This window comes from Mobula hypostoma, chromosome 9, assembly GCF_963921235.1.
Source record: "Mobula hypostoma chromosome 9, sMobHyp1.1, whole genome shotgun sequence".
NCBI lineage: Eukaryota > Metazoa > Chordata > Chondrichthyes > Myliobatiformes > Myliobatidae > Mobula > Mobula hypostoma.
The window spans coordinates 87782668-87807755 of record NC_086105.1 but is presented as its reverse complement, the minus strand read 5'-3'; the positions used below and the strand labels follow the sequence as shown (position 1 = coordinate 87807755).

Below are 25088 nucleotides of genomic sequence, written 5' to 3'. Positions count from 1 at the left end.
AGTGAGGCAAGTTTACCCATTGTTGGCTAATAGTAGAGAAGAGGTTAGGGAAAGAAATGAGAAAGTTTTAGAAATAGTTATTAGGTTAAGCCGATCTCAGGATGCTTGGAGAACTAATGGTCTTTAGCCATCTAACAAAGGAAATTAAAAATATTAATGTCAAAATTAATCCTTATCATGAAATGACAAGGATGTAGAATGTACAGCCCAACAGATCTGGCCAAATAGGGTCTACAAAGATGCACAAAATACTCAGAATGAAAAGATATTAAGGGACATGGAGTAAAAGTAGTGATGCAAGTAATGAAGTCATAAAAGAAAGTTCAGGAGCCAGCATGATCTTACTTTTGGCAATTTTTAATTTAGAGAGATAAATTAAACAGGCTCTTCCTGTAACAGGCTCTTCCAGACCAATGAGATTGCATGACCCAGTTACATTCATGTGACCAATTAACCCGTACATCTTTGGAATGTGGGAATTGCAGAGCACGCAGAAGAAACATTGACAGTCAAAGGGAGAATGTACAGACTCCTTATAGACAGCAGCAGAACCGAACCCGGTTCACTGGCACTGTAATAGCATTTACACTAAATGCTATGCTACCATGCCACCCCTACAACTGAGGTTTCAGCACATCAGCCCAACGTGATAACCACCACACTGCAGAAACAACACCCTGTGACTATATGGGTTTACTGTGGGTACTCCAGTGTCATTCCACTTTTCAAAGACATACGAGTTAGTAGGTTAATTGCTCATATGAATGTAATCGAGTTGTGTGGGTTTGTGTGCCAGAAGGTTGTGTGTTAGAGATACAGTAACAGAATTGGATTTATTGTCACTGGCATATGTCGTGGAATCTGCTGCCGCTAAACAACAAACTTCACAACATACATTCTGAATCTCCAAATAAATTGCCAAAATGGGAATTCAGCTCTGCTATGCTCTTCAATTAAACAGCCTGCTGACATCACTAGCCAGATGAATATACAAACAGTAATTCAATGAGCAATGTATCAAAAGCAAAGGGCAACTGTGAAACAAATCCAGCAAGCTGTGGGGGAGGAAACAGTGTTAAAACAAGTAAAGAGCAAGGAAGACAGGAACATTAATCTTGTTTGGACTGAGAACATGAAGATAATATAGCCAGTTTAAATACCTTGGTATCATCAAGAAGTGAGCTGTCTGTTTCAGAATCACTGCTGCTGACAGAAAATGGGCTGTTCTGAGGTGGTGAACCAGCATCAGATGGCGGTGGGCTAAGCAGATCAGGTTCCTGCTTGAATCCATTTGTCATTGTATCCTGACTTGTTCCCGTGGAAGCCACCATGTCTTTCAGAGACTCTGAAATTGGACAAAAAACTTGCTATTAATAAGATCCATTCTAATAGTGAAAGAAGCATTTGCTAATTCAAATTTACAATTTCATAAATATTTATCCTTCAGATTCAGAACAGAAAAAAAAAATGAAGAATGATGATACTGGAACTGAGATATCACCAACCCATTCATTTTAAACTCTGCAGCTTCATGGATTCTTCATTTTACATTTCTCTAAGTTTACACAGCATCTGTCATTATAAATGTGGCTATAAGTTAGATCAGAATATAAAAATAAGGACACATCCAGTTATGGCAGTGTTCAATCTATTCAAAATGGTCACCTTTACATCCAGATTGCCAAACCACCTTGAATATTGTCCAATACCTAGTAACCTGTACTCAACTCTGCCAATCTATGCAGTTAAATATTTTCCAAATCAAAATCCAAGATATAACATTTTACAAAATAACAAACTATTTAGTTTTCTGTAGTTCTTTGGCGTTTTTCCCCACAAAATAGGCAACCTAAGTTTTCTGAACAACTTTACAACAGATAGAGTGGAAAAACGATGCAGAATGATTCACAAGCAAACCCTCCTGTGCCTTGAGAGTTGGTGGGGAGAGGAGATTACCTAGGCATGTAAAGTGTGATAGGGCATCAGAAATCTCTCTCTCTCGCTCCCTCTCAAAACACACAGACACAATATGAAGTGCCTCACTGGCATGCATGAGTCCTAAGAATTAAACCACAGCAAACAAACAACTGCATTTACATCTTAATAGGATGTACAGAAAACTGCCAAAAATTCCAGTTTCACCATTTCTGACCAGTGAAATGTGTGTACAACACACAGAACACTTACGGTTCTTCTGGGCTGCCATTCTTAATAGCATGTTCTCTTGTTTCAACTTTTGATTAGCTTGTTGTAAGAAGTGAATATAATCAATAGCCTTCCTCAGTATTGCTGATTTGTTCAACTGTTAAGGTAAAAAAAGGACAACAGAAAAGACTTTAAAAGATTTCACATTCATGTTTACAAAATGGCAGCACACTGGAGCCTCTTGGCTTTACCAACCTGACCCCCAATGCTGTCTGAGTGGAGACTGCCTCTTCTCCCTGTGACAGGCTGGGTTTCCTGTGTCCTCCCACATCCTGAAGATGTGCTGGCAGATGAACTGATAACAGCAAATTGACCCTTGTGGTGTAGGGTGGCAAGAAAATTGGTGAGGAGTTGATGAGCATGTGAAAGAAATTGGATTACTGTGAAGTGAGTGGGGGGAAGAGTCTGATGAGATTCACCAATATCTGCTATAGACTCAAGTAATCATTTGGCTCATTCTGTGTCATGAGGAAATAGAGAAATTAAACTGGTTGCACCCACTGAACTTGTGGTACAGTTTCTAAGAACCAATGATTACTTGTATCGATATCAGGTGGAAAGGTGCCAATTCTAAACAGCCCATTATGACAATTAGCTTTATTGAAATAAAAAGCTTGGAGAAAGCAAAGATCAACTCTGCAACTTTGATGGTGGTAACCAAGTAGTACCTGTGGCTTCATATCTATAAATTTGCTGATGGCTGGCAGAATTTCAGATGACAACGAAAGGGTGTACAGGAACGAGATATACCAGTTAGTTGAGTGGTGTCACACCAACCATCTTGCACTCAACATCAGCAAGACCAAAGAGCTAATTGTGGACTTCAGAAGGGAACACATCCAATCCTCATAGAGGGATCAGAAGTGAAGAGAGTGAGCTACTTCAAGTTCCTGGGCGTCAATTTCTCTGAGGACCTAACATGGACACAACATATCGATGCAGCTATAAATGCAAGAGAGCGACTATATTTTATTAGGAGTTTGAGGACATTTGGTTTGTCAACTACAATACTCAAAAATTTCTACAAACGTACAGCTGAAAGCATTCTGACTGACTGCATCACCGTCTGGTATGAGGTGTGGGGTTGCTGTACAAGACAGAAATAGGTTGCAGAAACTTGTAAAAGTTAGTCAGCTCAGTACTAGTCTCCATCGTATCCAAAACATCTTCAAGGAGCGGTGCCTTAGGAAGGTGGCATCCATTACTAAGGCTCCCCACCATCCAGGACATGCCTTCTACACACTGTTACCGTCAGGAAGGAGGTACAGAAGTCTGAAGGCACACACTCAGCGATTCAGGAACAGCTTCTTCCCTTCTGCCATCCAATTTCTAAATAGACATTGCACTACCTCACTACTTTTTTATTTCTTTTTTTTTGCACTACTTATTTTAACTTAATTATTTAACAGACAAATATACTTAATGTAACTCAGTTTTATTTCTCTATATTTATTCATCATGTATTTCATTGTACTGCTGTCATAAAGTTGACAAATTTCATGACGTCGGTGATATTAAATCTGATTCTGATTTACAGAGGCTGCTTTACGTGCCTCCTTCAGTCAGGGCTTGGTGTATGTAGAGTATAGAAAGGGAAAAAAAGTGACCTAAAGTTATGACACTATTTTGGTTTGAGAGTAAGTCAGATATCAGGAGCCTCAAGTGGCACCCACATGTGCATAGCTGGATTAAATATCAGTTAAGTATTGGATACATTGGCTTGTCTTTCCTTTCTAAACAACTAACTCCGTATTGACCCAAGTTCTGATTTAACCAGACTAACCACCACGTTATAACTTCAAACCTGCCACTGGTAACAATTATCTGGTAAGATACAAATATACATTTTGTTTTTAAAGAAACTACTTTATTGAAGAATAAAACAACCATTTGCTCACATGAAAATCTGATCAGAGCATTTAATTTTAGATTACTGACAAATGCAAATTAGACTCTTACCTTTCCTTCAGTACCAACAACAAGGTCTTTCAGCTCCCCAATTTTGTCATTAATAGATGACCTGTAACGCTTCTCAATAGCATTATGCGCTGTGCGTTTTTCCCCTTTGTTTGATGCATTACAAGTTCTGCCACTTGCAGGCATACGATTGATGGGAAGCTTGTCTGCATCTACCATCAGAGGGACTGTGGTCAGTATTGTGTTCCCACTGACCAGAGCCTGAAGAATGCAAGTTTATAATCTAAATCAGTTTGCATTCTCACAATAATAAATTTATAATAAATATGTAAAATCAATATATTAACTGTATCAGGCTATAAACCACTACAAAGCTTTTAGGTCATTATGGAACCCACTGTAGTTGATGAAACTTTCAGTACAGGTGCCACTGAAATGGTTTCCTCCTTCCTGAAGCAGGGCCTCCCCTCCACCCTATTAACAAAACCCTTGAGTACAACTCATCAATTTCCCCCATCTCTGCTCTCACCCCCTTCTCCACAACAAAGGGATCAGCACACTTCACATCTCCAGCCTCCACATTCAATAAATAAATCCACAATAACTGCCAGTTTTAAAGAGATTCCACCACCAGACATCTTTTCTGTTCCTCCCATTTTAGCATCTTATAGGCACCATTCCCCTTTGCCACTCCTTGATCCACTCTTCATTCTCACCAATCATCCGCTTCTTGTAGTACTTCCCCATGCAACCACAGAAAATGTAACATGTGCCTTCACCACTCCCCTTCCCACCAGTCAGTCTTTCCAGATGAAGCAGTGATTCACTTGTATTCAATGTTCACTGTGTGGTCTCCTCTGCACTGGAGAAACCAAATGCAAACTGCATGAACGCTTTGCAAAGCACTTACCTGCACATTCAGTCCACAGAGTGTGTTACCTGACACTTTCATTTGCCATTCCACTCCCATTCTGACCTCCTGCACTGTTAAAATGAGGCCCAGTGAAAGTTTGAGGAACAATACCTCATTCTAACTGAGCATGCTTCAGCTTTCTTGACAACTCTCTCCCTATCAGTCCTTCATCTGTGATACCAACTCAGTCTCTACCTTTTCTTCCTTTTTTCTCTCTTTAACTGAAAGACACACAGTTTTGATAACCAGCATGTCTTCATGCTCTGCATCTCACAACTCTCATACTGTTTCACTGCTGTAATTACTCTTTAACTGTTCCCATTTGCTCACTGACCAGATGACCTACATGGTGCTACAGGAGTTCAACATCTGTGGGAGGAAACTGTTGACATTTCATGTCGAAGCCTTCCCCCATCCCATTTCCAAAACCCACTCATCCATCTTAGTCGCATTTCCCCTCTAGCTTGATCACATACCACTCCACCTATCTTGTACCAAATGTTATTCACCTCTCCCTTAATGGTTTCCATTCTCACCTCCTTTACATAAACAAATACAACACTGGTAGCATCTTCCTGCTTATCTCCCTCCAGCAGCTATCTTCTATCTTCACATTCCCTCCCCTCCCTTACTCCATTTGTTTTTCTCCTTCTCCCTGTTTGCTATTTGTCATTCACCTGCCTGTCTTCCAACTCCATCTCTTCAGTCCACCAATCACCTTATATTCGTTTCTTGTTACTCCCCATTTCCTCTTTATATTGGCCATCTTGCTTCTCCACTCTCAGTCCTAATACTGGTTTCGGACTGAAACATCGACAATTATTTTCCTCCCACAAATGCTGCTTAACCTGCTGAGTTCTTCCACACCTTGCTTACTGCTCAATTCCAGCATCTTCAATCTCTTAGGTAGACTATATAACCTAGTTTACAGATTATCTCCATAGTCACCTTTCGACTATCAGAGACACCCCCCCCCCCAAAAATCTTCTTGTAGATTGATAAACTTGTCTCCTGAAGGGTCTCTGTTCTGAAACATCAACTCCATTTCTCTTCCCACAGAAGCAGCCTAACCTGCTGAGTATTTTCAGCATTGTCTATTTTTACTTTATAATCATTGTACTCCCAGTTTTTCAAAGTCCCTGATAACTTGGTAAGTGTATGCAGTTGCAGCATTCGAACAAAAATGTAAGGCCAAAGCTTAGTTTATGATCTTGGCAGAGAGTCACACTGTCACAGTTAAAGCACCTATTGTATCTGTTTAGGCAGCTTTAATTCATTGAAAGAGCAAAAGGTGCATCAAGGTACCATTCCTTAACTGTGATCTACAACTACTTGCTGACAATGGACTTGGGGTCAGGATACTATAAGATTGTCTGTAAAGCAATTGAATTGAAGAGCTAGCAAAAGTTGTAGAAAAATAACTAAAATGTAAGTACCCACCTCCTCCAAGTCTTCCACCCCCTCAATTTAAAGAAGATTCCAATGACTCTTTTGTGACAATGTTGATTAATAACTTCTACCAACTCGTAGTGACAACTGATGACTAACATAACCTGTCCGTTTGATTTCAGTTCTCATAGTATCTTCAATGCTACTTTTCTTGAGGTGAGGCCAAACTACCTCAGAAGTGGCAGGAAGTGGCTGGCCTGTTTTCCAAATTTGTGTATTTTTTTTAACATAATAATCATTTATAACTTGTTGGCAAGATGGAATAAATACTATTGAAACACATTTAAAACCATCAACATTATATTTAAATTTGGGTCATACCTGAATCTAATTGACTTAAACTTCATATGCTTAAAATAACAGTAATTCAAAATGCTTTGATTTTGTGGTATGGTGAAATAGGAGTTGTGTTCTGGGTCTAGTAAGCAGAACTATAATCCTGATTCACAGCACCAAATCCTAAAACAGCTGAAATCTGACATGAAAAGTAATTGGCAATAGTGGCCATGAATTGTCATACGAATCCATCTGATACACAAATATACTTGAGAAATTAAATCCAGTTTTATCGGGTCTAGCTAGTCTATACTGACATCAGATAGACATTTATGCATGGAACTCTAACTTCACCATAAAAAGCCCCAACAAGACAATGTTCAACAACGATTGGTGAGGGAGAATAAATACTCTTTTCCCCAATTAGGTATCAAAGAATAAAATGTGTACTTCCTCCTAGGTTAAGAGATCTCCTGAAGCAATAGAATTTAGAAGAGTAATTTCACTATCCTTTATCTTGGCAAAATATACTAAATCAAAACCATTATCAATTCTCTCTCAATCAATGTAATACAAAGGAGGGGAGGAGAAGATGGCGGCGCGACGCAGCGCGCGCGGCTGCTCCGAAATGATATCGTATTTGTTAAATAGGGGCCGTGCACAATCCTGATTTGATGGAGACAGACATGAGAAGCACGGAGGAACACCTGGAGAAACTTCTGAAATGTGCGCTTCGCTGCCGCTGCTACTGTACAATCGAGAATCTCCAGAGGGGAAGGCCCCAAATCCTCGCTTTGCCTACTGCCTGTCGCCGGAGTTGAAGCTCTCGGCAGAGATGGTGTTCGGTGCTCGGTGTCGGAGGGCTGGTCGGAGGCCCGAAGTTTTCGGACAGACTCAAGAGTCGGCTGTGGTCGGGTGCTTCCAGGGTGCCGCATCGGCAAGTTTGTGGCGCTGGAAGCTCATGGCAGGGACAGTTTTTCTTCCTTCTACCGTCTGCGTGAGATGATGGGACTTTCGAGAGACTTTTTTTTTACCGTACCCATGGTCTGCTCTTGTCAAATTACGGTATTGCTTTGCACTGTTGTAACTATATGTTATAATTATGTGGTCTTTGTCAGTTTTTCAGTCTTGTTTGTCTTATGTTTCTGTGATATCATTCTAGACGAACATTGTATCATTTCTTAATGCATGCATTACTAAATGACAATAAAAGAGGACTGCATGTCCTCAGACTCTAATCTAACCAATGATTATCAATCGTTATACCTACCGGCATTTGCAGGGATGTAGTTTGAATGGGAGTAGTGGTTGTTGACAAAGTTGGTATGGTAGATGACTTTACTGATGTCACAACAGTACATCCATCTGGCTTCAAAGCCGTCAGAAGCAAAGAGTCAGCTTTAATGAACTGAGGCTGAAAAAGTACCTAGAGAATTAAAGATACATTTTAATATTTTTATTTGATCCAGTAAATACTCCCTTCCATTGCAACATTCTATCTGGACTTTCATCACTGCACATCCATCTGTCAAACATATTTTGAAAGTAAATAATGAAAACAAAAGCACCATGTTCTTCAGAAACACACTTGCAAATTTTACTTCTGATCTAGACCAGGGGTCCCCAACCTGTTTTGCACCGTGGATCGGTTTAATATTGACAATATTCTTGCGGACTGGCCAACCGGGGGGGGGGGGGGGGTGTTCAAGTAGGGTTGCCAACTTCCTCACTCCCAAATAAGGGACAAAAGTAGCAGTCAAATACGGGACACTTGTTTACCCCGAGAAAGATTACCATGACCATGAAGCCTTGCGTGGGCACCCGTGTGCGCATGCACGTACATGCTGATTTTTTTTCTCTACAAATCGGTTTTGGGTTAATCTTCCTGATTCTGTTAAGTGAAACTACACTGTACATACGTTATTTCTACTTTATATAGGCTGTGTATTTATCATATCATTCCTGCTTTTACTATATGTTAGTGTTATTTTAGTTTTATGTGTTATTTGGGAGGGAGGGAGGAGAAGATGGCAGCGTGACGCAGCACGCGCGGCCGTTCTGAATGAATATCGATATGTGTAACTAGGGGTGCCGTGCACAATCTGGATTTGATGGGGACAGCCGTGAGAAAGCGCAGAGGAACATCTGGATTAACTTCTGAAATTCCTGCTTCGCTGCCGCTGCTACTGTACGATCGAGAATCTCCGGAGACGAAGGCCCCAAATCCTCAGCTTTGCCTATCGCCTGTTGCCGGGGCTGAAATGCTGGGCAGAGATGGTGCTCGCTGCTCGGTGTCGAATAGGTGGCCGGAGGCTCGGAGTTTTTCGGACTCGGACTGTGGTCGGATGCTTCCAGGATGCTGCATCGGCAAGTTGGCGGCGCTGGAGGTTTACCGTTGCGTAAGATGATGGGACTTTCGAGAGACTCTGAGACATTTACTGTGCCATGGTCTGTTCTTATCAAATTACGGTATTGCTTTGCACTGTTGTAACTATTTGTTATAATTATGTGGTTTTTGTTAGTTTTTAAGTCGGTTTGTCATGTGTTTTCGTGATATCATTCTGGAAAAACATTTTTATCATTTCTTAATACATGCATTACTAAGTGACAATAAAAGGGGACTGCGTGTCCTCATAATCATATCTCTTTCTCTCTCTATATATATACAAAAAAATCATATTTGGTAGGTTATTTTTTGGGTCTGGGAAAGCTCAAAAATTTTTCCCATATAAATTAATAGTAATCGCTTCTTCGCTTTACTCCATTTCAGCTTACGAACGGTTCCATAGAAACACTCTACCTTAGTGAGGGAAATACGGGAGAAGGGCGGTCCCATATGGGACAAACCAATTTAATCCAATATACGGGATGTCCCGGCTAATACCGGACAGCTGGCAACCCTATGTTCAAGTTCCATAGTGCGTGACAGGGAACGTGGAAAAGTGCAGATGACTCATATCGTTTCCTCGCGGCCCGGTAGCACAACCTATGGCAGCATGAATTAATCCCATCCTTAGAGCAAGACGGTCTATGGGTAATGTTGACTATTGTCCATCTTTCTCACAACCAGGGTACCCTGGGCAATTGTAACATCTTATTTATTTTGCTACATACTATTACAGACCTGACAAGGGAATATTACTTCATATCTTACTGTTCAATTTGATCACATTTCCAATGGCAAACAAAAGGCCAATATTAAACAAGTCTTCAATTTGGATTGACATTAGACAAAGTGTTCAACAAATAATTTACTGATCAGTTGCACAAAGTACCTTCTCATCTAAATGGCATTGTGAAAAATTCTTTCTAAAGTTGCTGCAATGCAATCATTCAATTGGTGATGAAAATGTGAACTGCACCCAAACAACAAATTTTACTCCTAGATTCAACACCATTCATCCACAGTATATTTCATTCACTTGCTAGTTTTTTTTCCATTTCTCTCTCTCTCTCTCTCTCAAGGCTGCCCTTTTCAGCAAATAAATTTACTTACTGGAACTTGTTGGAGCTGTGTCGAAACAGTTGGTGTAGAGCTGGCTGTGACAGTCGTTAGAAGATGCTGGGCAGGAATATTCTGTACCTGGGCCTGAATGGTCATGGGCTGCAGCTGCTGAGGAACTGCAAGACCCTGGAGCTGTTGGGTAGGCATCCCCTGCTGCAGAGCTATATAAATTAAAATCAGAGGAAAATTAAATTTCAATATAAAATATTGAGTCTCAGTTTTGGGTCAATAGTAACACTCTCGGTGAATCAGAAAATGTGTATGCAAACCCAAATATTCTGTTAGTGGAATAATGAGGGAATGTTATAGTACTGAAGGTTATGTCTCCATACAAGATATTAGGCAAAGATTATGTATGTATTCAAGGTAGCTTTGACAGATAACTCAGTATTATTCAAAGATTCGTGGAGCAACACAATTCCTTCAAATCAATGCCCAACAGCGAACACTGCTTCTGGCTAAGCACCAACTAAAATAGAACAATTTAGCACATTTTAAAGTGCACAACACCTACCCCAGGTTAAGCACCTTATTGTAAATTAGAGGAAATCAACCCATAGTAACTTTGTGCCAAGCCCCAGTGAAACAGATCAATTTAAATGTGCTCCACAGACCACTTTCACACCACACCTCATCTGTCTGTGAATCAGAATTAGGTTTAATATCACCAGCATATGTCGTAAAATTTGTTAACTTTGCGGCAGCAGTGCAATGCAATACATGATAAATATAGGGAAAAAATTACTGTAAGTATATGTATATTAGTTTAATTAAGATAAACAGTGCAAAAACAGAAATTCTTAAACAGTGCAAAAACAGAAATTCTTAAAAAGTGCCCTTAGTTTGTGGGAAAAAAATACACTGACAGGATCTCCTACTTCATTTTGAAGAGCAAAGTGCAATTGAAACACAGAAATAACCTTCACAACCAGACCTTCAAATCCACTCTATCCCCCTGAAGACTAGGACTTTTCCTTCTGTAAGCTGTCCCCCATTTTCAAACAAAGATTTAAACTATGTCCTAATTTGAAACTCAGCACCAATTTTTGTTTGTTATTACTGAAGTGAAACACTTTGGAATGTTTGCCAGGGTAAAGGTAATGTAAAACGATTCTTATCTTATTCCTTTCTTGCTTTTTAAATTTCATACAACTGTGTTATGCACGTTTCCAAAATTATCCTGCTCAAGTAAACAAAAATTCAAAATATTATTACAGCCCATAGTACTGATATGAAAAAGTTATAATAGAAATAGTTCCAATGTGGGAGGACTCACCAAGAAATAATCTCTGTTCATGAATTTTGTTTTGTAACACTGCAACTAATATCTGAGATGACTCACTAATCTACAATTAATGCATGCTGAGTTTATTAAAACAGTGATCTTAAACTCACTGGGATGTACCTCACACAGAAAATTAGTAATTAATATTTAGCCTTAATTTTTCAATCCTATTTTTAACTGTTTCCTTTGCACTTAGAAAGTAGCTTTTACTGACGGTTTTTGTACTGGGCTTGCACGTGTCATGGGAACTGGTGTAAACTTGAAATTCAGTGCCACTTTGTCAGCAAGTCACAGAGCAGATCTCCGCTATGCATAAATCAACCTATCAGGAACTAGTCTTGCAAGCAAAACAGCTTTCAAGAAAATTCAGGTAGAGCACCCTAAGCAACAAATCAAGTATTGTCAGTCAAACTCATTTGGAAGCTGGTTTAGCTCACTATGAAATGGAACCTGGCCAAACAGGAATGCATCACATTCAGCAGAGATCTTTGTTTTATAATATAATTTTTATTGAGTTTTCAAAAAGAATACATGAAGAGATAAAATCTACCCTCCCCCCTCCCCTTAACCCTCCCCCCCCCATATATAGTCCTACCTAAAAGAAAGAAAAGAAAAAAGGAAGAGCCGCCTGGGTATTGGAAGGTTTCCACATGCTCCATGGGATTCAAAATAAATTCGTTACTTTCCCCAAGGGACCAAGATCTTTATCGGAGCACTTAAATATGCCATCCTATCTTTTGTAAATAAGGGCGCCAAATATTCAAAAATGTTACATATTTATCTCTTAAATTATAAGTCATTTTTTCGAGTGGAATATAACTAGCCATTTCATTATTCCAACAATCCATACTTAAATACGAATCAGATTTCCAAGTAACTGCTATAGTCTTCTTAGCTACTGCCAATGCAATTTTTATAAATTCTTTCTGATATTTATTCAAGTTTCGACTTTATCCCTTCAATATCACCTAATAGAAAAAATACAGGGTTATGTGGAAGTTGAGTTCCAGTAATTTGTTCCAATAAGACTCTTAAATTTATCCAAAAGGGTTGAATTTTAAAACAAGACCAAGTAGAATGTAAAAAAGTACCAATTTCTTGATTACAACGAAAGCATTTATCGGATAGATTTGAATTTAATCTATTTATTTTTTGTGGTGTAATATATAATTGGTGTAAAAAATTATATTGTACTAATCTAAGTCGAACATTTATTGTATTTGTCATACTGTCAAGACAGAGCCTTGACCAATTTGTTTCATCAATATTAATATTCAGATCTGTTTCCCATTTTTGCTTTGACTTATGGATTCCTTGTTTAATTGTCTGTTCTTGAATCAAATTATACATACAAGAAATAAATTTTTAATTTTCCCTTTTTGAATTAAAGTTTCAATTTCATTAGGTTTTGGCAAAAACATTGTTTGACCCAGCTTACCTTTTAAGTAAGCCCTTAATTGAAGGTAACAAAAGAAAGTATTATTTGATATTTTATATTTATCCTTTAATTGTTCAAATGACATCAATATACCTCGTTCATAACAATCTCCTATAAATTTAATCCCTTTTTGGTACCAATTATATAAAAGTTGATTGTCCATTGTAAAAGGAATAGGTCTGTTTTGGAACAAAGGTCTCCTTGCTAATAAAGATTTCTGTGTTTCATTATCAACATTTATCTTATTCCATAGATCAATCAAATGTATTAATATAGGAGATTCTTTCTTTTCCCGTATCCATTTAGATTCCCATTTATATATAAAATCTTCAGGTCTATTTTTTCCTATCTTGTCTAATTCTATTTTAATCCATGCTGGTTTTCGATCATCGAAGAAAGATGCAATAAATCTAAGTTGATTTGCTTTATAATAATTTTTAAAGTTTGGAAGTTGTAACCCTCCTAACCCAAATTTACATGTCAATTTTTCCAATGATATTCTTGACATTTTACCTTTCCAAAGAAATTTTCTCACACATTTATTTAACTCTTGAAAAAATTTCTGTGGCAATTGTATTGGAAGTGTTTGAAACAAATACTGTAATCTAGGAAATATATTCATTTTTACAACACTGACTCTACCTACTAATGTTATTGGTAGTATCATCCATTTGTCAAAATCTTCTTGAATTTTTTTCAATAGTGGTAAATAATTAAATTTATATAAATTCTTTACATCATTATCAAGTTTTATACCTAAATACTTTATACCATTTACCGGCCATCTAAATTGGGTTACCAATCGACATTGACTATAGTCTCCTTAAAGAGGTAAAATTTCACTTTTATACCAATTTATTTTGTAACCTGATACCTTCCCATATTCATCCAATCTAGAAGATAATTTATGTAACGAATGTTGTGGGTTTGTTAAGTAGATCAAAACATCATCGGCAAAAAGATTAATTTTATATTCCTCCTGATTAACTCTAAAACCCATAATATCTGGATCAATTCTGATTAGTTCTGCTAATGGCTCTATCGCCAGTACAAATAAAGCAGGTGATAATGGACAATCTTGTCTAGTTGACCTTTTTAACTGGAATGGTGTTGAAATTTGAGAGTTTGTCACTACTTTAGCCTTAGGGTTAGAATTTAAAGTTTTAATCCAATTTATAAGAGATGTTCCTAACCCATATTTTTCTAATACTTTAAATAAAAAATCCCATTCTAATCTATCAAATGCTTTTTCTGCATCCAAGGCTACTACTATACTCTTCTCGTCCCTTTTTTGTGCCAAATGAATTATACTGAGTAACCAGGTTACATTATCTGCCAATTGTCTATTTTTAATAAATCCTGTTTGATCCATATGTATTAATTTTGGTAAATATTTAGATAATCTATTCGATAAAATTTTTGCTATTATTTTATAATCCGTATTCAATAGAGAAATAGGCCTGTATGATGTTGGTTTCATAGGGTCTCTGTCTTTTTTTGGCAATACTATTACAATCGCTGTTGAAAAAGATTCTGGGAGTTTATGTGTTTTTTCTGCTTGACGTATTAGTTCCATAAAGAGAGGAAATAATAAATCTTTAAATTTTTTATAAAATTCAGGTGGAAAACCATCTTCTCCTGGAGATTTATTACTTTGGAGTGATCCTAAAGCTTCTTCAACTTCTTTTAATGTAAAAGGCATATCTAATCCCTTCTGTTCTTCCAAATTCAATTTTGGAAGAGGTACTTGTGATAAAAACCTTTTTATCTCATTAACATCATTTTGTGATTCTGATTGATATAATTCAGAATAGAAACTTTTAAAGGTTTCATCTATTTCAAGAGGTTTATAAGATATTTTATTTGCCCTTGTTCTAATTGCATTTATTGTTTTGGAAGCTTGTTCTGTTTTCAACTGCCAGGCAAGAATTTTATGTGCTCTCTCACCTAACTCATAATACCTTTGTTTAGTTCTTATAATTGCTTTTTCCGTTCTATATGTCTGAAGTGTATTATATTGTAACTTCTTATTGACAAGTTGCCTTCGTTTTTCTTCTGACATATATCTTCGAGATTCTTTTTCTAATTTTGTAATCTCTTTTTCCAATTGATCTAGTTCTGCCATGTATTCTTTCTTAATTTTAGAGGAATAACTTATTATCTGGCCCCTAAGATATGCTTTCATCGCATCCCATAATATAAATTTATCATCCACTGAATGAAAATTTGTATCCAAAAAAAATTGAATCTGCTTTTTCATAAAATCACAAAAATCTTGACATTTTAATAATGTTGAATTAAATCTCCATCTATAAGCCACTTCTTCCTTATCAGCCATTATTAATGTCATTAATAAAGGAGAATGATCTGATAATATTCTTGCTTTATATTCCATATTTTTCACTGTGTTGAATATGCATTGATAATAGGAAAAAATCTATCCTTAAGTTTAATGTCTATGAGAATAGAACGAATAGTCTCTTTCTTTAGGATTGATTCTTCTCCATATATCAATCAAATTTAAATCTTTCATCAATGATAAAGTTAAATTTACTACCTTCGATTTTATAACAGCCTTGGTTGATCTATCTAAGACAGGGTCTAAGCAAAAATTAAAGTCTCCTCCAATTAATATTTTTTCATGTGCATCCGCCAAATTCAAAAAAGCTTCTTGTATGAATTTTGCATCATTTTCGTTTGGTGCATAAATATTCATAAAAATCCATAGTTCAGAGAAAAGTTGACAATGTACAATCACATATCTCCCTGCAGAATCAGTTATTACATTTTGTATTCTAATTGGTAACGTTTTATTGATCAAAATTGCTACTCCCCTCGCTTTTGAATTAAATGAAGCCGCAACAACACTACCCACCCAATCTCTCTTTAGTTTCTGATGTTCTATTTCTGTTAGGTGCGTTTCCTGTAAAAAAGCTAAATCTATCTTCATTTTTTTTAATATGTGTTAAGATTCTTTTTCTTTTCATTGGTCCATTAAGCCCGTTAACATTAAAACTCAAAAAATTCAATAAATTAGTCATTATTCTTAACAAAGTTACTCCAATCTAAAACATTACTTATCTTCTTAACTCTCATAGTTCCTTGGGGAATCTCTTTGAACTTCACCATGTTGCTATGTGTTTCCCTCCCAACCCTCCAGGTAAAAAGAAAAAAAAAGAAAGGATACAAAAAAAGAAAAAACAAAATATCCCCCCACTAATGTTGTCAATGAAAAGATACACAACACTACCCCCCTCCAATTTACGGGTCGTGGCTAAAGCCACACTTGCACACATGATTAGCGTAGCAATTGATCAGTGCTTCTTCCAGCTCCCCCGCAACAAAAAAAATTATATATGTATATAGACAAAATTAATGTTACTATTCCCAACTAATATTCCTCCAATTTTAACCTTTCATAACCCCCCTCGTATAATTAATAATATATTTATACATTCATCCACCTTCAAAAATCCAACAAGTCCATTCTTTGACCCAATCTTCATCTTCAATCTATCTCGCTCCCCTGGATTTGTTCTTGTATCTGGTGAATATTCAGAGAATCTCGCACAAACTGCTCCACTTTCCGGTAGTCATCAAAAAATCTTTTTTCTCCACCAGGCAAAAAAATCTTCAAGGTTGCAGGATAACGCAATATAAATTGATAACCGTGATCCCATAGGGTTTTTTTCACTGGATTAAATTTCTTCCTTCTCTTCAAAAGTTCATAACTTATATCAGGGTAGAAAAAAACTTTGTTCCCTTGAATCATCAATGGCCCTTTTCTATCCTTGGCAGCTTGAGCAGCTGCCTGTAGAATCCTTTCCTTGTCTTGAAATCTTAAGAATTTTATTAAAATCGATCGTGGATATTGGTCATCATTTGGTTTTGGTCTTAGAGCTCTATGTGCCCGCTCAATTTCAATTGGTCGAACCTCCTCTTCCATTTGCAAAACTTCCGGGATCCATCTTTGAAAAAATTCTATTGGTTTTTCTCCCTCCATACCTTCTTTAAGACCAACAATTTTAATATTATTACGTCTACTGAAATTTTCCAACATGTCCACTTTCTCCGAGTCGATTTCTTTCCGAGTTCCAGACAAGCAGTTCATTTTCTGTTTTTTCCACTCTATCATTCATTTGCCCCATTGCTCTTTCCATCTTCTGAAGCTTCTTATCCATTTTATCCTGTCTTTCCATAGCTTTATTATAGCACATCTTCATATCTCTAAGCTCTTCTCTTACTTTTCTTAGTTCAGCCGTTAATTGCAATATAGCCTCTCTTATGTTTCCATCATCTCCTTTACTTCCAATCGCTTCCAATTCTTCCTCCTCTTCTTCATCTGTGTTCTCTGCGGAATCCAATTCTGACTCTGAGTCCTTTTCAATTGCAGTGGCTGTCGGTTCTTGTAGTTTAAGTTGTGTCGATTTGCACATGCACTCTTCTTTGCGCATGCGCATTTCCGGCATCTTCTTTGGAGAAACCGCTACCGCCGCCATTGCTCCCTGTTCTACCGAAGGAGATCCAACCTGAGTCCGAGGCTCCATTGTTGCAGTAGGCCCTTTTTTCTTCCCATCTCGCGGCTGCTTCGCAACAGCAGACTTCTTTTGTTGCGGTTTAGGAGGCATATCGTAAAGTAGTCTTGCAAAGTTTATAAATAGTTTTCGGGAAGTATTTATTAACTTTGTTTTGTTTAAACGGTACTTTGCTGATTTTTTACGGGAGAGCTGGATTTACACGTCTCAATCCCACGTCATCACGTGACGCCCCCCCCCCACATTCAGCAGAGATTGATGGATTCTTGATTTCATCCATCTCAAGTATAGCAAAACCTAGGTCTTGACTGTCCTGGGTAAGGAGTGCCACACAATGTGAAGAATACAACAGGACTGTACTCCTGTTAGAAAGGTAGCAATGTGTAAACCAAGCAAGTCCCAGCTGTATCAAGCAGCCTTTGATGGACAGTCAAAGATCTTTGGTGCAGAGTGCAAATCTGAGTTTTATACTTTGGAGCTACAGATAAAATAGCAGAATAACAGTACTGCAAAAAATTATATTTCTAATTCCAACACCCATGATTTTTTTTCAACCTATTGAGTTGAATAAATTATCTCAATCTATGAAGATACCTTAATCCTGGAGTTTAAAATGATACTTTACATGAGGTCAGTAGTCCAACCCTTTGTGCAGCTCTCACTTGGTTCTAAACCGCTGTCCATTCCTTATCTTTATGAAGTTCTTATTACATAACAACATCTATCTCTATGGATTCTAATCCTGTTTTGTTCTAAAGACTATTTGTGAAAACTTTCTTCTATTTTCTGATTCTTCATACTTTTCAACTAAAACAAAGAACGTAACAAAATCAAAACAAGTTACAAAATTTCCTGACATCCTCAAATGCACTCTCAACCACCTTTGTTCTGACATACAATGATTTTACTGGACTCGTCACAACTATCTCTGCAGTCCTGGTAAGAAACTATTGAATACCTTCTGCGTTTTTGCATGAAGACCAACGCCAAGGCTGTTTACAAGAAAGGGATGAGCAGACTTTATTTTCTAAGGAAGATGAGATCCTTCAACGTGTGTAACGGGATGTTGAAAATCTTTTACCAGTCTGTTGTAGCGAGTGCAGTCTTTTTTGGCAGCTTTATACTACATTGGTGCAGGTGATGCAAAAAGACTAAATAAACTCATCAAAAAGGCTGGATCCGTCCTTGGCTACAACCCGAACTCTTATTATTATTGCGAAGTTTTTTTTAAGCGTTGCTACTGTAACAAAATAATTTCCCACTCGGGATCAATAAAGTACTTACTATAATTATGACCCTAAAATTTTACAGCCGTTTTCTAGCTGCATACTAATGATCTATGCAGCTTTAATCTTACCCTTTAAAATGCACACTTTTGTCACCAACTTTGCAGACACGGAAGTACAGGTACAGTTCTGGGCCGCACTGAATTAAATGGGATCAGAGAATGGTATTAACAGCTTTATGGCACGGTCTCACATTTCCCAATGCTTGAGAATTTACAAAAAGGAAATGTCAGACCAAGAAACATCGGACTCAGCTCGAATGGTCCCCTGTATTCAAACATTCTAATAAAACCTCAGATAAAGAATGATCAATTAGAGTCCAGACTAGACAATGGCTTCCATGGAAACATTCCTCCGAAGGAAGGAGGGAAGATAGAAAACTACTACTACTACTACCTCAACTCAGGCCTAAGGGGCTGGCGTCAGGCACGATGACGGACTCTCCACTTCCCCATCTCCCTCATCAGTGATAGAAAAAGGAGAGAAAGATAGAAAGATAATAAAAGGAAGATGTAAAATACAAGTTGACTATGCAAACTATACACTACCTCCAATATCTAAAGCATCTTCCCCTCTGACACCTGTGGTGAATCAATGGGTATATTTACAGCAGAGATTGATGGGTTCTTGATTAGTAAGGGTACCAAAGGAACACACACAAAATGCTGGAGAAACTCAGCAGGCCAAGCAGCATCTGTGAAAAAAAGTATAGTTGACATTTTGGGCCAAGACCATGAAGAAGGGGGGGGGGAATGAGCACCCAAGGGAGGCGATGGGTGGGCAAGGGGATAAGGTTAGAGACAGAAAAAGGGATGGGGAATGGTGAAGGGGCGGGGGGGGGGCATTACCGGAAGTTCGAGAAATCTCAGGTTGGAGGCTACCCAGACGTAATATAAGGTGTTGTTCCTCCAACCTCAGTGTGGGCAGGATGGACATATTGGAATAGGAATAGGAAATAGAATTAAAATGGGTGGCCACTAGGAGATTCCGCTTTTTCTGGCAGACGGTGCATAGGTTCTCAGCGAAGATGAGGTATTTTTACAGGTAACAGGATTGGAGGAGGTATAGTCCAGGTAGTTGTGAGAGTCCTTGGGTTTGCAATAGACATCAGTCGATAAGCTGTCTCCAGAGATAGAGACAGAGTGTTCGAGAAAGGGGAGGGAGGTGTTGGAAATGGATCAGGTAAATTTGAGGGCAGGGTGGAGCCATAGTGGATGAAGTCGACGAGTTCCGCAGGAAACAGCACCGATGCTGCTGTCGATGTAGCGCAGGAAAAGTGCAGGACGGTCACCAGTGTAGGCTTGGAACGTAGACTGTTCCACATAGCTGACAAAAAGGCAGGCATAGCTAGGACTCAAGGAAGTGCCTATGGCTGCACCTTTCGTTTGAAGGAAGGGGGAGGAACCAACCAAAGACATAATTACCAAAGGTTATGGGGAGAAGGCAGGCGAATTGGGTTGAGAGGGATAATAAATCATCTATGATCAAATGACAAAGCAGACTTGACGGGCCAAATGGCCTAATTCTGCTCCCATGTCTTATGATCAATCTGAAGCATTTTAATTGGCTCTAACTGTATGTAAGGATAGGAATAACAAATGCCAATGTAAGCCACACTTTAAAGCATCAAAGGTGCCCTCTCTAGTTTACTCACAGATTATCATGGTTAGGACAAACAAACAATTATAAACATGCAAGAGGATTACATTTCAATTAGTACAATTTGTAATTAATCATCCTCATGCAGAAAATCATTAAAATCCTATTATTTTGTTCAATTCTATTCTAATAATGATCAATTACCTGTAAACCCATTGGAGTTCTGATATCCCAGCAAAGGCTGCTGTTGCTGCTGCACAAACTGTGGCTGCGATTGTGGAGAACCTGTAAAATTCTGTGCCATCATGAGAGGCTGCTGTTGGCCCTGTTGCAACTGAACAGCCTCTTGTTTGACCTGTTGTGCTGAAGAGGCCTGAAGGAGCTGTGACTGCTGCGAATGCTGAAGCTGTTGTTGGAGCGGAGGGCTCTGGTACATCTTCACAGGGGGTTGAGCCTTCCCACTATTGCCCAAGAGGCTATCAAGGGACATGTTCAATAAGCCTTGGTTAGGCAGGACTGAAGAACTACTATCTTGCAGTGGGGTGCTAGTGCCAAAGTGGTTGTCAAATAGCCCAGGGAATCCTCCATCCTGGTTGTTAATCAGCTGCAACATATCTGTAAAGATAGTAAAACACAAACAACTAAGGTTAAGCAAGTTGCTGTCTTTGCATGTGGCAACAAAGGTGGCTTATGAAATAGTTTTTGTAAACTTAAAGAGCATATGCTCTGCACCTCTTTTGTTCAATTAGAAAACTTGACGGCACCAATTTAGAACTTTACCAAGTGCATGAAGTACTATGAGAACTGGTGCCTTCTGGTAATTCAAATTTGCAAAATAAAAACCAAAGATGTTATTTAAAATTAAGAATTAAAACTCAAGGAGGTTCAAATTATTCACCTATTGTCAGAGCGTGCCACTCTCATTAATCACTATTCTTCAGGTTGTTTCAAATTGTGAGTATTTGGTAAGTATAAGTATTTTTTATTGATACCATTCAGTGCATTTTCACAAAGACATTTCTTAAAGTCCTGTATTTTGAAAGTAGTTAACGTTTCTGATGCATTCAATTGTACATATTAAAATACTACAACTTTTTTAAAAAAACTTACACAATATATTGGTAATGTATGGTAATCATATATTCTCAAAGTTTTCAAACATTACTTTTCCCACAGTAGCATTACCATAACGGAGATAACTTCCTATGGCATTCTCATGTCAATCTTTACAATAAATCCACAATGTAACAGCTTCACCTTCAAAAGTGCAATCCATTATTGCAACCAGTGATCAGAACTTCATGGGTTTATTGGTCTGAGGCAGATCTTCATTCATGCACATATTTAAGATATTATCTACTAAGCGTTTCAGATCAGAGCATGCAAACCTATTTGCAAAGCAGTAAGGATATAGAGCTGCTTTACTTCTTGCCTACACCGCCACCTTCCAAGAAAAAATACAGTGACTGTATTCAAATTTAGGGGCGGATATTGGTATCATTTTTTTCCATGAGGTGATCCGGTTGAACCAATCACTGCAAGTTCCAGTCGCTTGCTATGTTTGGCTTAGCTCGCAGACAAGACAGAAAGAATTTGTTCAACAGTGTACATTGGCAGGAACATTGATTAATTCAGAAAAGTGAATAATCGAAGGTTACTATCGTGCAAGCTCATTCCACCGCATCTGTAATGCACTTGCAGCATTTAAAAGCTATAGGTCTAGCATTTTGACACGATTCCACTTCCAGAAAGAGAAAGGTTTGCTCCTTTATAGAATCCTCAAAAAGACTGCATTCTAATATCGTGAAAATTCAGTGTCAATTCAGATATTTTGTTTTAAAATGCATCAGGAGGAATTACGCAAATTCGCGTTTTATTTTTTTTTAAAAAACGTAGGCATCAAAGATACCGATTTGGTTACTTGGTTTCCAGGCTGCTGTACGTGACTGCGAGGAGATGAACTTGAGAAGTCCCCTACAGCATAAGGCAATAACCGCTAGTAACCCTGGCATGATGTCACTGCCTGAGAGGGTGAAAGGGGCTTGGTTCAAGCGAACACACGACTCAGCAAGTATGATCTTGCCAAAGCTGCAGCACGAGGGTTAAAGCATAGCTGTCTTCCACATTAAAGAAAAATCAGCCGGTCAAAACTTTTGGCATGATCAATATTTTAAATAAATCTACAAATGTGTTATTTTAGCATAATCCAGAACAAATATAATTTACTATAAAATGATTTCTGTAATTGAAAAAGTCTATGTTTTATGCTATTGTTTAAAATACAGGTCGTTTCTAAAACACAGACTTACAAGCTAACTTATAATAATGAACGTCTAGCCACACGGACAGCATTTGGAGTTAGTTGCAAATGCAATTCAATCACAAACTTCGTCTGTTTAAAATTACACAAAAGCAATATAAAATCTTGTAAGGAAATAATTACATTTGTGATAATTAATGAAAGAATCAACAACGTAACATTTAATTCACTTATCTTAGAAAGTGCACAGGTACTTTCAAACATTAAACGAAATACAATTGTTTTCCAATTTGCTGCTAGCCATGGCAAATCCAGAAGCGGGCACGCTGACTCCCGTTGCGACCTGCCCCGGACCCAAAGCGCCGAGCCCCGTCCATCACTCACCATCAATGTCACTGAGCAGCGCGTTATCGATCTCACCGCCCTGGCCCTCGGTCAGAGACGGGTGCAGACTGTCCAGGGACGAGTCCTCAAACATCATGCCTGCGTCGGGGAGTGCGTGCTGATGGCCCCCGTTGTCCATGCTAACGGCGCCGGGCTCGGGAAGGGAGGGGAGTCGGGGGATTCCTTGTTTACAGCCGCCTCACACGCCGCGGCACCATGTCAATAAACTGCAGGAGAAACCCAACTCCCTACCACGACCACAAGCGGCCAATACGACTGTGGGACCGCCCCCAAGGCGCATGATTGACGGTCCTTTGGACCAGTTGACAATCAGAACGGTGGAGGGCTCGGCGCGCGCGGGTTGCCCGATTCCCCCAATCAGCCATCAGGTTTTTCCATGTTCGGTTGAGCGGACAGTTGTGCGCGCGGGGGAGGGGCGGGTCCGCATGCGGCTGGAACCAGAGGAAATCAGCCAATCACCGCGCAGATTGTGGTGTGGGGTGATCAGTCGTCATTACTTCAGATCCCGCCCTCGCTCTCTGCCGCTGACATCATCCCATTGATAAAGCGCCCACGTGGACTCCGCGACGCCATCATTTTGTGTTTAGCCGTCCCGTGATTATAGGGGTTTTGGAAGTATTTGTTTAAATTTTAGTGCTTAACGTTATGAAATGAGTTTATAAAATGAACATAAAAATAATCCGAATGAGTATGCTGTAGCCATCACTGACTTCATTAAGAGCGGTGTGGATGAGTATTCGACGCTTTGGGGGCGTCGACAGCCCGGCCCTGCATTGTTAATCACCAGCACTGTTTATTGTTCTTGTGTTAAAATGCTTTCCTGCGATTATGGTGGGAAGTTCCAGTTCATTTATTGCTATATTTTAGCTTGGGTTATATTTGCTTGTGTATTTGTGGGTCACCCTAACTGTATCGGGGGTGTGCGATGGTCGAGGTGACCCCGCCTGTGTGAGACTGGCTGGGTTCACTCTCCAGGTCAGGGTGCCCGGTCTGTTTTGTGTTTATCACAATAAAATGGTTGTTGAGTTAAAGAGCACAACAGATGGGGCCCCACCGAGACGACGGTACCTTGTCTTGGCACTAGAGGGAGATTCCCTGCGGGCTCTCCTCGACCTAACGCCGGCAGAGCAGCGCAACTACAGGCCCTCGTAGTGGTGTTTCGAGCAGAGGCCATTGGCGGATAGCAATGAGGGAAGATGGCGCCGTATGGGGGCATTAGCAGCTGATCTCCGTCACTGTGCTGGGCATGGCTACCCCCAGGTCCCTCCTGCGACCCAGGAAGAGCTTGCCCTCCAAACCTTTGTAAAGGTGCTGATGCCGGAGCACCTTCGGCAGCATGTTACCCGGACATCGCCATCATCGCTAGATGAGGCAGAGAGGGCAGAAGCAATTTTAGAACCCAAGGTGTCCCAGGTGTCCCTGCACACCACGAGCTGGGGCTTGTGTCACCGAGGCGGAGGAGGAAACTGACGAGGAGAAGCCTGTGAGACAGGCCCGACCAGCACCATGGCCCATGAAATGATCCCTGCTACCAGTGCGGTGAGACAGGTCATTTGGCCTGGGAATGCGCACCGGCACCACGCCACAGCTCAGAGCAGCCATTGGGAAACGCCGAACGAACAGCGCCACCCGAGACCTCCAGCAGAATCCCTCCATTGCCGACCCTCCGGGTGGGCCGTTTGGGCGAAGAGCAAGGCTTAAGGCTGATATACATGCGTTTCAGCTGAACATGGACTACGTGATGGCGGTCAACCATCGCTATCATCCGTCCCGGTGTTCTCCCCAACACGGACCAGCCATCCCTGCCTGGGTGGACAACGATGGCGCTCCAGCTGGCAATGGTCACCGGTAACTGTGCGGCAATGTGAGGGAAGGGGAGGTTGCGGGGGAAAACACAGTGGTGCACGAGGTGTGGCTTGCCGACATCCAAGAGTCCTGCATCCTTGGCCTGGACCTGCTGTCCCACTGGGTGGCCCGTGAGGAGTGTTGGGAGCAACACTCTACCTTGGTGCTGA

The 25088-nt window shown here is 39.5% G+C and overlaps 1 protein-coding gene across 2 annotated transcripts in view; it reads right to left on the bottom strand.

Annotated features, from left to right (window-relative positions):
• The window catches only part of srebf1 (sterol regulatory element binding transcription factor 1), a 66166-nt gene extending 42842 nt beyond the window's left edge, over positions 1-23324 (bottom strand). The window contains exons 1-7 of one of the 2 annotated variants that reach the window (XM_063058626.1): positions 23053-23324; positions 20613-21023; positions 10257-10426; positions 8031-8186; positions 4165-4383; positions 2188-2302; positions 1161-1345 (exon numbers count right to left, since the gene is read on the bottom strand). In XM_063058626.1, the coding sequence (XP_062914696.1) occupies positions 1161-1345; positions 2188-2302; positions 4165-4383; positions 8031-8186; positions 10257-10426; positions 20613-21023; positions 23053-23191 (1395 nt within the window). In that variant the 5' untranslated portion in view covers positions 23192-23324. The remainder of the gene's footprint in view (positions 1-1160; positions 1346-2187; positions 2303-4164; positions 4384-8030; positions 8187-10256; positions 10427-20612; positions 21024-23052) is intronic. The other variant, XM_063058625.1, reaches the window with a different exon arrangement.
• Between the last annotated feature and the right edge of the window lie 1764 nt (positions 23325-25088).